This window comes from Aptenodytes forsteri, unplaced genomic scaffold (assembly GCF_000699145.1).
Source record: "Aptenodytes forsteri isolate BGI_AS27 unplaced genomic scaffold, ASM69914v1 Scaffold353, whole genome shotgun sequence".
NCBI classification, from domain to species: domain Eukaryota; kingdom Metazoa; phylum Chordata; class Aves; order Sphenisciformes; family Spheniscidae; genus Aptenodytes; species Aptenodytes forsteri.
The window spans coordinates 886,303-900,849 of NW_008794953.1; the positions used below are offsets into that span (position 1 = coordinate 886,303).

Here is a 14,547-nt window from a genome sequence, read left to right on the forward strand (position 1 = left end):
TGGGTTGACGGTTGGACTCGATGATCTTAGAGGTCTTTTCCAACCTTAATGATTCTATGATTTAAGTAGTCAGGATTTCAGCATCCCCTCTGTATTTAAGATGTTGGTTATGATAGCGTGCTTCAGTGCTCAGTCCTGATGCAGTGAAATAACTCAATGGAGAGTTACAGGACAAAAAAATCAAGGCATTGAGGTCGCCCCTGCTTTGACACAGGCAGGTGGAAGGAGCCTTTTCTTCCACAGGGAAGTGCAAAATTAATATATGTTGGACCTTTAGGAAAGGGATACTGCTTTTCAGTGGTGTCATGGTAAGTAGAAATTGGCATTATGTGGTGCTAAACTGAAAATTAAGCATATGGCTAAGGTCCTGCTCTGCTTTTCATTTGTTAGCTTAAACCTATAAAAATTGTTCTGATTCAAGTATAATGTCTGTTTCTCAATGGGGAAATTTCATTGTAAGAGTTAGTGGAAGATGTCGTGTGTGGCTGGCAAACGGCAACACTGGTGAAAATAAATAGTATCTAGCTCTTATTTAGGGCTTTTCATCAGCAGATCTCAATTCACTTCCCAAGGAGGGAAGGATTATTAAAGACTATTTCAGGTACAGAATTGAGTAGCTTTCAGTGAATTTTCTTTATGTTGTGTCTGTGTGGAAGAGGATTTTGGGTTTGGGGTTTTTTTCCCTACTGAGAGGTTGGTGACCTGTGTCCTGCCAGTGCAGTATGTGTTCAGTATTGTGCAATTTGTTCACCAGCTTACGCACCTTTCCTGCCTTCTGGAAATCCTATGTTTGATAGTAGCAGAGCTTACATGTGCTATTGTAGAGGGGTTTGAACCAACTTCTGTTTCCCCTGCAGATGAAAGTGGTGTGCAGAAGGAGCAGTATACACTGAGAGATTTAGTGTCAGGCAATCGCTTCTCTGGAGGATTAAATGAAGCCTTCAAAAAGGCATCCTTCTGCCTTTTACTTATAAGATTCGTAACCAAAACTGCTGGCTCTGTTCATGGGACTTTTTTTACAAGAAGCCTTAAAATATGGCTCCTTACATTTATTTACTTGGATTCTTCTCTTTAATTTGTATATGCAATAGTCTGACTCCTCCAACAACTAGATGATCAGCTGGCAAGAAAGTGTTGTTCTGAAATGCAGCCTAGGTAAAGCTATCAAACTGGATGGTAGCGTGAGCTATAGTCCGTGTCTGTAGAGCAGAGGAAGAAAACCACATTGCACAATGCCTGTCTGCTTTTTCAAATTCTGCTATTGTTTTAAAAATCCGTGCCCCCACATGTCAGTCATCTCTTGTTAAAACAAGGCCTCTGACCAAGAGCCTTCATTGAATAAGAATTACAGTAACATGATCCGAAAGCTCACAGACTGGGAACTCCTCAAAACCTGGCATGGGAGGAATTTTTTTTCCTTCATTTATCATAGAGTTAATATATGCGGCTTCTCAGGCACAAGGGGATGAGGGGAAAAGAAATAGATTGTGAACATTATTATTAATCCAGATGCTTAGAAATGAGCAGTCATGTTTTCCCAAATTATGCAACTGATTCAGAAATAATGATGTATTTTAAAAATGATGCCTTTGGGTTTTGTGCCTTCCAGATAAAACGCTCAGCTCATTTTCATGTTTTTCTCAGCAATTCCAAGAATTATAGAACTACTATTTAAAATAGATACCGATAATTCCTAAATACACTCTTTTCTTCTTGTTTCTGGAGTTTTCATTGAAATATCTAGCATCACCAGAACTGGAGAATTTAGTAGCAATATTATTCATGTAAATTGTATTCCTTCTTTCCTGCGCCCTCCCTCTGCTCCTGCTAAAATGTTGGAATACTTGGGCAACGTAGCACAGTGAGGGATGACAGTGTGAATAATAGCATCAGGTAAGTTTACTAAATGCCTCTAAAAACAGGACTACAGGTTGTTCAGTACAAAGGCAGAGATGAATGTAACAGTTAAGAAATCGCATTGCCCATGCAAATTTGAAAACAAAACCAGATTTTTCTCTCAAAATCATGCCAGCCTCTTCAGGAGAGGTAAGATTCCACTCTGAAATTTCTATGCGCTTCCTGTGCATGTGAAAACATTTCCGGTCATGGCAGTATCCATGATCGGTATAGTAAGTGTGCTTTGGTCTGTCACTGGTATTTTCTGAGACTGTCGTGTTTGTCTCCTGGCTGGCAGGCAAAGATTAAAATCTTGATTGTTGGAAGGCATGGCTGTGCTTGCGTGTCCCGGCAACGGGGCATAAGCCCAAGGCAAAGACTTTGAACATAAGACTGCAATTTCCCTCAGTTTGGGCTCAGACAGTTTTGGTTTCCGAGTAGAATCCATTATGGTTTGCAGGTGGGAGAGGTGATGTTATGGAGGAAGGAATTCAGGCGAGCTGTGCTATTTCAGCTACAGCTTACCTCTAACTAATGAGGTCATATCAGAAAATTAGAAAATCTGCATAAGTATTAATAAGAACGAAGTAGGATTTTCTGTGTTCACTGTACAATTTAAGGCCTTGCTTCCAAATTATATGCTGTTCCTAGTTTCCAAATTTTGCATTAATGTGATGTAGAAAAGACTATGTCAGCCCTTGAGTATGTTATTTACCGTGTTGCTTCGTCTTCCCTTTCCAGCACTTACAGAACCCTGCAAACTTCCATAATGCAGCAACAGAGCTCCTGGACTGGTGCGGAGACCCCAGAGCCTTCCAGAGACCGTTTGAGCAGAGCCTGATGGGTTGTTTGACGGTACGTCCACTCCCTCTGTGACGGTGGTTCCCATCCTCTGTTTTATACTGCATGCAGTCTGTCGCAGCCAAGGGAACTTGATTTTCAGAATCTGCATTTTGTGGGGGTTTTTGTCATTTTATCGTAAACACATGAAGCCAGATCCTAACAACTGTTTATTTGACTCCATTACTTAACAGGAAGCAAAATGCAGTAGCAAGAAGTTAAATCATAAAAGGGGAAAAACATTTATAGTTAGGTTACTTACAAGCCCACAGGCTAGGTTACTTGATATGCACATACAATATTTATTTTCATGGCTTGAAATTGCTAAGCGAGCTGTGTTCTTATGGAGTTAAAGGATTTTTTTTAAGGCATTTATTTTCCTTTGCTCATTTTTGGTGGGATTGGACGGCTACTTGTCTTCTATCCTAAGTATGCTGTACTTTCAGCTAAACAGTGTTTCTGACATGCCTGTTAGGCTTACTTTGTTACATATATTGACTGCAGGCCTAATCCTGACATACTAATTCCAACAGTTTTATTGACTTAAATCTTTTTCTTTCCATTTTCTTTTTATTAAGACCACTGCAGTTCCTAAAGCAACTTAATTATAATGCATTGAAAATATATTTTATTGTGTACACAACAGCATTTTTTTGTTTTGAAAGTTTTATTTCCCATGCACCCAGCAGCAGGATCCAGTCCAAAATTGTTACGTGGAGTCAAGGCTTTAGCGGAATTAAATTCTGACTGGAGTAGGAGTGTTCAAAAGCTTCACTGCAATTTGCAGAACAAGTCGATATAAATGAATAGTCACAAAGGAGAGAGAAATTTTAAAATTATTAATGAAGAGACCATCATTGTATTTGTTGGGGGAACAGAAGCGCAGGAATTATTTTCGTGCACGATGTAGCTGATGCATATAAAACAGACACTAAGACTGAGATTTAGTTGCCAGAAATCCAAACGTTAAGGAATGGCTCCATCTTAATGTGCTCAAGTGTATAACATCCCTCAGATTTCTATGTCAAAAAGTTAGAATAAATCCAGTGATCTAAGGAGGTGCGTATCATTCTTCCAATCAGAAAAAAAAATTAAAGAAAGTTAGAAATGTTAGGAGAGTCCAAAGATAAGATAAGTAACGATTCTGTTTGAAGTAAAAGTTATCTACAATATATAACCTCAATCATGAAAAACCGTACATAGGATCTGATGTGACCATAAATATATTTTATTTATATTTTTTTAAAACTTTGCTAGCATTTTCAGGTTAGCGTTTGGGAAAGGAGACGTTCAGCTTAAGTATACTTAGGTAGCTTGTGCCCAATATTTCTCCGCAGACCTCTGCTAGAACGTTGTCAATCTGACCTGTGACTTCCTTGCTGTTTAAATCTTTTTTTTTTTCTTCTACATAAGCAGACCTGCAGCCCTGTCCAAGTGCAGGGTCAAAATAAGGTCTGGCTGCTAGTGATTCACTGTCTTCACAGAGCATAGGGAAAGCAAGAAGGAAATGCTCCATGACAAATAGTGAGGTAAAATACACAATACCCGGTTATCAGAGTTTCTTGAAAAGAAAATACTATTTTTCTTCTGACAAGAAAGAAAGAAAAAAAGTCCTTATTATTTAAGTACTGTTAGGATTTGAACAGCATGTATTGCTTTGCTTCATGCTCCTGCCTGAAATCTGAACAGGGTGACATGAAATCCCCCTTTCCCAAGCTTGTTATGGGAGAGCACTATCTGCAGCATAGGACTGACTGGCAGCAGCATCTTTATCACATGTTGTAATCTCATTATATTCCTAACAAGGAAAAAACACAGGAACTTAACCAGTTGGCTTGCTTTGTTGTAGATAAATACACAGGATTTGCAGAATGCATATAAACTGCATTGAAACTATGTGTTTCTTGTCCCTAATTTTAAAATCCCTCTAAGGAAGGTATTCTTTAATTTCTCGCTGTGTACATCCCTATTCCTGCTTCCCATTAAACGGGCTTAACTACATGGTTATACCCCAAGAGGGTGATATGCCCTGTTTCTTCCTAATATGTAGCAGTACAATAGGCAAGGGCTCCTTTTTTTTTTATCTTTTAAAAAATCATTCTATCTGAGCTTGCTCATATATAACTTCTTTCTAAATAATATTTTCTTCTTCAAAATTTAGCAAAGGTTGGTGTTGAGGCTTGTTGTCCTCTTACAAGAAAATGTGTTTATCTGCCTTTATTTAACAAACATAGTAGAACTTCAGTCTGTTTCCAGGGAAGTTGTTCAGAAAGTTGCAAATAATTGAAAGGCAGTGGAAATACTGGAATATCATGAGTAAATTTAACATTCGCTTGCTTAGCTGCATGTTCTGTACTATCGGGAGCCAATTTTTCTTAATGCTGACAAAGTTTATCAGTGGTGTTCTTTGTGAGGATTATGCTAAAAGAAAAATGAAAAATCAGTATGGCAGTCTGTTCAACCACTAAAACAGGATTGTTGTTTTATTTTGCCAGTCTTCAAAAAGACCTTCAAAAACAAATTCCCTTAAAACTTCCATATTTTTGGATATGCTTTTTAAAGCAAGTAGTCTCTACCATCATTACAGTATTTAAGCTGTGTGGATTCCTAAAGGCAAGTGCATTTAATCCAGAAATTCTACAAATACTCAATATGCTTGCTTGCTTGTTTATAAGGTTCCTCCTCTGTAGTGTACCAAAGGATTTTTCTTCTTTTATGACATTCTGTTCTGTTAGCTCTCTGACCAGGGAAAAAGTGGTATACTGAACTGTTCTGGAACCATCAAGGGATATGAAATCATCATATCCTACTAGCAGATAACACAGTACATACTAATCCAAATTGAAATATATTAATATGTCATGACTGCAGAAGGGCAAGCTCTCTCAGGAATGAACAAACCATCCATTCATACACTGCAAAGTTTAAATGCATCAGATGTCATGACAGAGCATCAGCACAGATCTGTTGCATTACGAATAGCCAATTTAATGGTACCTCTGGTATAACAGAGTCTTTGCATCATTTAAGTCTTATCTATAATTTTTTTTTCAAAAATTAACCAATTAGATTTAATCCTGTTAATAAAAAGGAAAAAAAAAAGCTCAAAACCTTGAAATTGTGCTTCAATTTTAAGAAGTGGTTCTTAGAAAGTAGTTCTGTTTATCCTACACACCGTCTTCATATCTGCACTCTCAGTAATATCTGGTTCACTTTATAACATCAGTATGGTTTTATTCCTGTTGCCAGTCTAACAGACCCTGAATGGATGCAGAAGAATGCTCTTAGAAGTACTCTGCTTGGGCATCAGCAGAGAAGCTTACAGCTTCACTTATGGAATCGCTGGTTTTGATAATAATATAGAAAATATGGAAGGTTTTCTGTGCTTAAATCGTAATGCCAGCACTTAGGGAAATCTTGACTTGAAAATTTCATGAGTTAGCTAGACAGCACATGTTGAACGTCAACACATTTCTAGTGTTCATTTTTCTGTGGTGATTTTTTTCTTCTCTTTTAGAATAATAGATGTGCACAGTATACATACTGGCTATTAGCAGTAGATAATCATTTTTACATATCAGCAGTACCTGATATTACTGGAGTTAAATTTGCTACTATGGGCTCCAGTGACATCGTATGCAGGATAATAGGAGTGGTTTTCTTATCTCAAGAACAAATTCAGGATTTGGTGCAACAGCTGAAATTTTACCAGAGAGGTGTCTAATAAGGCTTGTAAACAGGCTTTGTTTAGCTAGTTAAATACTTTGTGTTTGTTGTATAGGATACTTTAAATGATTGCACTTCTAGAGGTGAAATAATTTCTGCTTGTGACAAAGAACTTAGGCTGATGCTGTCAAGGCCTATGAATAAAATGGGAATAATTCTGTGCAGTGCAAACAGTCAAAGAGAAAAGGTTTAGAGTACACAGGTAAACCTATGGCTTGCGCTATAAAAATAAATATTTTTTTTTCATGAACTAAGCCCCAAAAGCTGTGCCTGTTCTGGCAAAAATGTGTGTGGCTGCACATGCATCACTGTTATGTTCAAACAGTTCTGGCAGACGCTAATTCTAGAGCTTACCTTTTTGGGCTCACCCATCACAGAAAATCACCGAAGTTGAGTGGGTAATACAAGTTTATAAAGAAAACGCGTTTCAACAGATAAATAGAAGTCATGGAGGGGAGGGGTAAGCTTTGAATCTGTTTTCTTCCTTGCAAGCTACAGGATACAGAAAAGTTCACTTAAACAGCTTTGATTGAACTCATGCAAACGAACTATCATCTTTCTCAGAGACAATAAACTGTCTTCTGACTTGCCAAGGAAAGCTAGGTGTTATTTTTCAACAGTAGTTATTTTCAAATCAAATAGAACTGTCTGTAGGCCAGAAATTTGAATTATAATTGCAATCATTGATTCTATAAATAATTGAAACTGCAACGGATACGGTGTTCTTTGGTATGTAACATTACCTCTTGCACAGTGTTACGGGGAGCTGATTAAAATAATCTCCACTTTCCACAAACGAGACATAGCTATGTTTTTATTATGATCAAAACAGTTTCTGATTCTAGTGTTCATAGTTCATAATGCACTTTGGGATGAGATTATATTACGGTAAGGCTAATATTCTTGATAAATTTAAGAATATCATTCTCTAAAAATGAACTGTATATGGCATTACCTTACTGTCTTCCGAAAGAAACAGCTTCGGTTACTACAGAGCGGTTAAAAAAAATAACCCTACTTTGGTTGGACAAGGTTGTCTCACACTCTTTGCCTTTACTCAGATCCACTCTAGGCTCATCCCATGTCTGCTCTTGCCAAGCGGTTTAATATGTTAAATGATCTTACTGAGGGCATTGGCTATCTTTTGTGTCGGTGCTGCAGCAAAAATGGAAATGAGGGGACAGCTGAGAGCAGAACGGACAGATTTACAGACTTGTCTTCAGCGAAGGACGATAAAGGCACTGCTTTGTTCTCTTACTGCGCTTCAGCGTTACGAGGCACCGAGTTCATCGTTCTTCAGGGCTCTTCAGCGTGCCTGAAAAGGAAATAAAAGGGGCGAGAGAAGCACAGCTGTGTGCAGTTACTTTGTAACTGTACCTAGAGGCTTAGTCTAAGAAATTAAAATCCAGCACCACAACGGTTTTGGACAGTAGGAGGAATTTAGGTAAGCAGGGTGTGCTTACCTGAGCTGGCTCTTGGCCAAAGCACTGAATGTAACAAGAGCTTCTCTAGTGAAAACTGGGGTCTCTGACCACCGTGGTTAGGACCTGGGTCTGTCTCTCTTTCCATCCAAGAGATGGCACCTCCTACCCCAGTTTGTCCACAAAAAGCTATGCTGAAATAGTCATTAAAAATGCCCTTCCCCCCCACCCCCCGCTATCTTAATGTTCTAGATTTCCTCTCCAAATGTTGGGTCTACCTCAGTCATGAGATGTGGGAAACTCACCCATGTTTGTTTAAGAAATGTTTCTCTTTAAATTAAAGAAAAACAACACCCAAAGCTGTAGTCCTAGGTGTACTCTATCTGAGGATTATGGATTTCATTTAAATCTTTTGTGCTGCTTGTAGCTCTTACTAGATCTCTGTATTGCTGAAGAGAGTTGCTGAAATAACAAGAATCTGTGTTAAACTGATGGAAGTATCTGCTATAGGTTCATTTTTTTAGTGATACTGATAAATGGTACAATAATCTTTTGAATTGCATTTCTCTTTGGAAAATCCTGGAATTGAGACTGTTGAGGACTTTTTAGGTCATTTTAAGAAAAATAAAAATAGCTGCTCTCAGTTTCATGATACAGAGATCTATTTTAGCTTATCCAATATGTAATGAAAAATACAATTGATTTAAAAAAAAAAAGACAAGAATGGTATCTTTGAATAATGTCAAGTTTCCACAACAGTATGCCTCAGACAGCAAAAAACCCCAAAGTCGAGCTAATGCTAATGTGTTCACAAGGTATCTGCTGCTACATTGACTTCACACCAGGCTGGGTTCGTTCTGTTTAATGCAGAAAAGTATGTAATCAAAATCAACATGTGATATTCAAAAATCAGACGTCAAATCAGGTTAGGGCCTGAATGTCAGTAATTACAGATGGAAGAGTTGGTTCAGCATATCTATACCCAGAAAATGGCAGGATGCAGCTGCCCGTTAGAGCCCTAGAAATGTTGCATTTAGTCTTTGTATCCAAGACTTCCAGAGCAAAAAGTTCATGTGGAAGAAATTCTGCTTCCATCATCCTCTCCCTTCATTTGTTAAGCACACAGTTTTACGTGTTTGCAGTGCATCGCAGCACTCCAGGGCTGTGTACGTGCTGTACCGTCAGAGTACAGCCAGCAGGCACGGAACACTCTGCTTCGGAGCAGCTCATAGTGCTACCAAATAACTCAGTATTACTGCCTGTCGTATGACCTCATGGTGTCCTAAAGCCCTTTTTTTTTTTTTTTTTTCTGACTTAATTTTGTTAGTCAAGTCATGGGTTATCTTACAACTTTAAAATATTTGTTTGAGATGTGTTACTGTCGAAATTAAAATGCTTTTGGAATTCCTGGATCACTTGCATCATGTGATGGCTGTATGTTTCATCCACATCATTGTTCAAAGTCTGCCAGGACTCAGGTGGCAACAGTATTGCAGTAACCCAGTGATCAGCTGGCTTAATTAAAGCAAAATCCCTGCATCTTTCCCTCTGGGAGGAAATTTCAGATGGAGAAGGTTGAGTATAGTGACCTTCTCTTCTAGGTTTATGGTTGTTAGACGTGCAGAGGAGAGGAAGAGGATGTAAAGGAGGAGATATCCTTATTCAGCATGGTTTACTTCACTGTTGCGGGAAGTGTCAAGAAAAGCAGTAGATGGCAGGGATACTGGTTTATTTGATTTTGTAATTATGGTCTTTATCCACCTAATGGGGCAGTAAATATATTTTAAGAAAACCCTAGTTTGAATACACGGGCTCTGTAGAGTCTCTTATATTTGCAGAACCTACTTAATATCTATTTTCAAGCATCAAAGGCAAGAAACTAGTTAATGATACATAACTTTACTCAACTGCTTTGATTGTCTGTATTGTTGAGACAGCCCTTCTGCAACCGGAGTGCAAGAGTCTCATCAGACCAGGACTTCAGATCACAAAGATTTCTTCCTCCCTTCCCCCCCCCCCCCCTTTTTTTTTCTGTTTGAGGCAGATCACTATTCATGTTGCAAAATTCCTCAATTTGCTTCCTGTTTATCTGATCTTTGTGTGTTACTGAGGGGGAAAAATTACCATCTACATTGCAGAATTCTAATTACAAAATTTCTGCTGTAGTCTTCAAACTGCATTCAGATAATTTCAAGTATGTACAAGTGGCTGAACACAGAGCTGTCTGAACTAGCAATCAGCTGGCATTTTTAGTTTTGAGCAGCCAGCAAATTGAATTGGTAAAATTCATTCTAATGCCAGCAGGGGGGGGTGCTCTTGACTGCTGCTAGTTAAGAGATTCATTGAAAGCGCAACATAATGGGAAGGGAGTTTTGTAATAAGCAGTCATATAGCTCTCTTGATTAACAGGCCTTTTAGGTTAAGAGGTACATTGTTCCAGTACTTCGTGGTGTGATGACAAGAAGGGCAGGGAGTGGAGCTTGCCATGGTGTAGCTCCTTAGCCTCGCAAAAGGGGTTGGGGGCTGGGGAAAGAAGTATCGCAGTTGAATTCAGCAAAGAGAAGTTGGTAGCTGAATTTCTCTGCTTTTCATGTTATTAAAACCTAACTCTCATCATTTTTTCCCTCACTGTCAACGACCCTCAGAGTTCAGGCATCTGGAACTCTGCAGAGCTGTGTCACAGGCAGTGAATGCAGTATTATTCAGATTAAAGATTTCAAAGGTTTGGGGTGATCAGATTTTCTTATTGGCAGTTAATGTTACAGTAATGTTTTTTTGCAAATAAGGTATATGTTCCTTTAAAGACACAGCTTGAAATAGTTGTCAGCACCATATCTAAGTTAAAATAAAAGCTAGGTGTTACAAGCATATGTAGGAAATAGGCTAGCTTTTATAAGGTCTAACTGTCTAAACTGTTACTGTAAAAATAACAGAGAAATATTAAGTGTTGAACCTTGGGCTGGCCAAGCACCTCTCTCAACCGTGATGAAGGATGATCTTCTCAATTTATGATTGTGGTACCACTGGCAACTATGTCTGTCATTTTTTTTAAATGCACTACTTTTCAACTGAATTTTATGGCACGTATGCTTAGGTCAACTAAGATACATGCTTACAGCATTGCAGAATGAAGTCATGGTTGAACACATGGTGCCGCCTGCATGTTGTCTGAATTTTTGCCAGTGTGCTCAACTTGTATTAGCAGTTAAGAGAAAGCCTGAGTGTATTTGCAAGTGGTATCACATCACTTAGCCATAACATTGAATGGATAATTGAAACTGTGTTGACTCAATCCCATCTGATCAGCGCTGTTACCTGAGTAAGATCAAAATCAGAGGAGGTTTCAAACTTGGGAGAGTTCCTGGGGCAGGGTTCAGACTGAGCTGGGTGGCTCCAGTCAGTAGCGGGTGTCTGGAATCACTGAGATTTGGGCTTGGGACAGACCTAAGGGAGCATGGTGTCTACTCTTCTTCCCCAAGCTGGGATGTCATACAGATATTTTCTGGTCTAGTATAAATCCCCTTACCCCCCAAACTCCAGGGATTGATAGGTAGCCTGTTCCAGTGCTTGGTGATCTTTAATACCTAGAACATTTTCCCCGTATCTATCCTTAGTCACTTGTACACTGAGCGGATGAATTCTGCTGTGTGTTCCTAATTTTCTATTTGGGCATTTGATTTTTATTTCCCATCTGTAGTATTTCATATGTGTGTTTGGCCTGGCTTTTGGAACATTTTTCCAGTTTATAAAGATTATTTTGAACTTTCATCCTGTAAGTGTTTGCAGACTCTTCTGCCTGTTACCATCTAGAAGTTTGGCAGTTTACTCTGTTTCATTGTCCAAGTCACAACTGAATACATAGGAATGACCTGTATCCAGGACAAGTTATGATTTGACAGCGGACTATTAATTAATAATCTGAGTAAAATTTATACTGCTGTCATCTGGGCTATGTTCCTCTGTTATGATAGTGGCATATAGGGCAATGTCAAAAGGCATATTAGAGTTAAGATGTGTTACATCCACTATCTTGCTTACACTTACAAGGCCAGTTAACTCATCAAAGAAGAAAACTGCACTGTGCTGATGGATTCATGATGATATTCTCTATTACTCACTTAATGTTTGTTTAGTAATTTGTTTTGTTGTCTGTCTGGGTGCTTGTAATTTCTGAGATTCACCTTTTTACCACCTTAAAACCAGAGATTTGATGTTGCCTCCAAGGTCTCTGTCTTGAATGAATTGCTGGAAATAATCATTAGCAGTTACGAGGTTTGCCCAGGCTAGTTCCTTTTGAGGCACTCTAAGGTAAATTTCAGCAGGGTCTGCTGACTTTAATATATTAAACTTACCAAATGTCTTGTAGTTAGTTTTTTGCGTTTTCTGGATCATATTCCTATGACGCATTTGTCATCTTGTTTCTGAGAAATCTCAGTGTTTATTTAAAAGGCCAGGAGGTCCCTAGCATACAGGTTCACCGGAGGAAAGCCTTCCAAGTACCGAGTGAGCAATGTCTGACTTAGTTGTAGGCAACTTGAAACAGGGTCTTTGGAGGATATATGATCTCTTCTGTTTGACTTTCATTTTGAAATAAAAGTAAGTCTTTAGCTGTCATAATTGAAAGAAAAACTTAAAACTTTAAATACAGTTAATGCAAAAATTATAAGTCTATGAAGAAACTGGAAATAAAAAGTGAACTACCCTATTTGTGTTGACCAAGGGGATTGCTGAGAAGTGGTGTACAAAAGCCAAGGGCCAGGGGAGAAGGGCCCAGAGAAAGCCCTCCTGAGCACGGTTAGACCAGTTTGTTTTACAGAGCCTCTTTTTGCATTCAGCGGAGTGCATAGAAGAAAAATTTAGGTGGAAAATGACTCTTGGCAAAATGAAAATTTTATTAGAAATGTCTGTTTTCTATTAAGTAGCTGAGGGTTTTGTTGCTGTTCTTTTGAGAGGAGGAAGAGGTTTTGTGCAGTTTGTCAGTGGAAACACTTTCTTTCAAATTTAGATTTTAATTTTTTTAGCTAAAATGAATTTGCAATCTGTCTTCCCTCATATTTTTCATTAAAAACTTGAGCAATAAGTAGTAGTTTGACTGGCTGACTTCTCTACACTCGCAAGTTCAGATTCCGCCTTCTCGTGCTTAGTCTTCTGCTTGCAGGTCTTGCTAAGGTATAGCTTCACCCGCTTTGAGGTAGGCTTTAGCAGGACAATGCCATGGCCATCGGGGTGCAGTCAGTATCGGGGCTGTACGCCCTGGCATCTGGAAGCTCTGCTTTTGGCCACGGTGAGGTACAGAGCGGTGCTTTCTCTGGTGGAGGAAATTAAGCAAAGGAAACTGATGTCAAATGAGAGTTTGACAGGTTAGGCCTTACCCTGTTGTTAGGACTCAGACTGACCCAGACTTTGCAACCTATTCAGTGCAGACATTGCAATCATAGATTGGCTTTCGTGGGCTCAGGGTTTTACGATTCTCTGTATTTCCGGAGTTACCTTGTAGAATTTTTTCCGTAATTAGCAAGGTATCAGTCGATAGTAGTGATTTGGCCTCTGGCCAGCAGGGTCTCAGTATTCGTAGCTTCATGTTTTAAAGTGAACCAAACATAAAAGCAGACTGTGTTTCTTAAGTTACTGTGCGCTCGCTGATGAGCAGGTGTTTCTGCCTTCGTTCCTGTCCAGTTTCAAAATGAAGAGTTCAATGATAATGAGCTTTTTCAAAACAGAAAATGGGAGGGCCCTTTCTCCTTTATTTTACAGACCTGAGTAGCACTCTGAAATGCGTTCCTCCATGGTGGTACAGTAGATGATGCCTAAAGGAGTTTAAGTAATGTTTACGCATTAATGAGATATTGCCCTCAGGAGCCTTTAACAAGATGGGGTTTTTTAGAGGACCTTTCTGCCCACTTCCTACTGATCCCTTCCCTAACATCTGCCTGTCAGTGGCTGAACTACGGTGATACTGGAAGTAGGAAAGGGAAACTGATTTCCAAGTGTGTAAGTGTCTTACAGATCTCATGGCAGCCCACCAGTCTTCACTCCTATTGCTAACTTACATGAAATATGAGATATCTTGTTGTTCTGCTGTTGTTCTTTTGCCTGTGGTTTTTTATTTTATCTTATTTTTGCAAGTTTGGACCCAGAGTCTTAGCCAGGCTATTAACAACAATCTGACTTTTAGGTGTAAGGATTAAACACTGATCTACCAAGTTGGAAGTGTTTTTTGATTTATCAAAAATAATTGCGTTTTCTCGCAAATTATTTTTTCTTTCCTATCTAAAACTTACAATTGTAAAGAGAAACAGGAGATAAAACAGTAGGTGTATTCTAGGGTTGTGTATTACTGTACTGATTATCCCAAATTCTCATTTCATTTCCCTTAAGGTCTCTACTGCTCAACTGTGAGATTGGGAGGGTTAAAAAAATGTAGGGAGGGGACACTCCCACCTGATAAACTCTTGTGAATCTGTAATTTCTAAATTAATAGGAACAACAGAAACAACAAATGTCTACCCGGGAACTTTATCCAGGCTAACTCATAGAATCATAGAATAGTTTGGGTTGGAAGGGACCTCTAAAGGTCATCTAGTCCAACCCCCCTGCCCTGGGCAGGGACATCTTCAACTAGATCAGGTTGCTCAGAGCCCCGTCCAGCCTGACCTGGAATGTT

At 39.0% G+C, this 14,547-nt stretch overlaps 1 protein-coding gene across 6 annotated transcripts in view; it reads left to right on the plus strand.

Annotated features, from left to right (window-relative positions):
* Positions 1–14,547, plus strand: part of ZMIZ1 (zinc finger MIZ-type containing 1) — a 318,248-nt gene that overhangs the window by 165,300 nt on the left and 138,401 nt on the right. For all 6 annotated transcript variants that reach the window (XM_009275432.2, XM_009275436.2, XM_009275435.2 and 3 more), the window contains one exon: positions 2,638–2,751. In XM_009275432.2, coding sequence (XP_009273707.1) covers positions 2,638–2,751 — 114 coding nt within the window. The remainder of the gene's footprint in view (positions 1–2,637; positions 2,752–14,547) is intronic.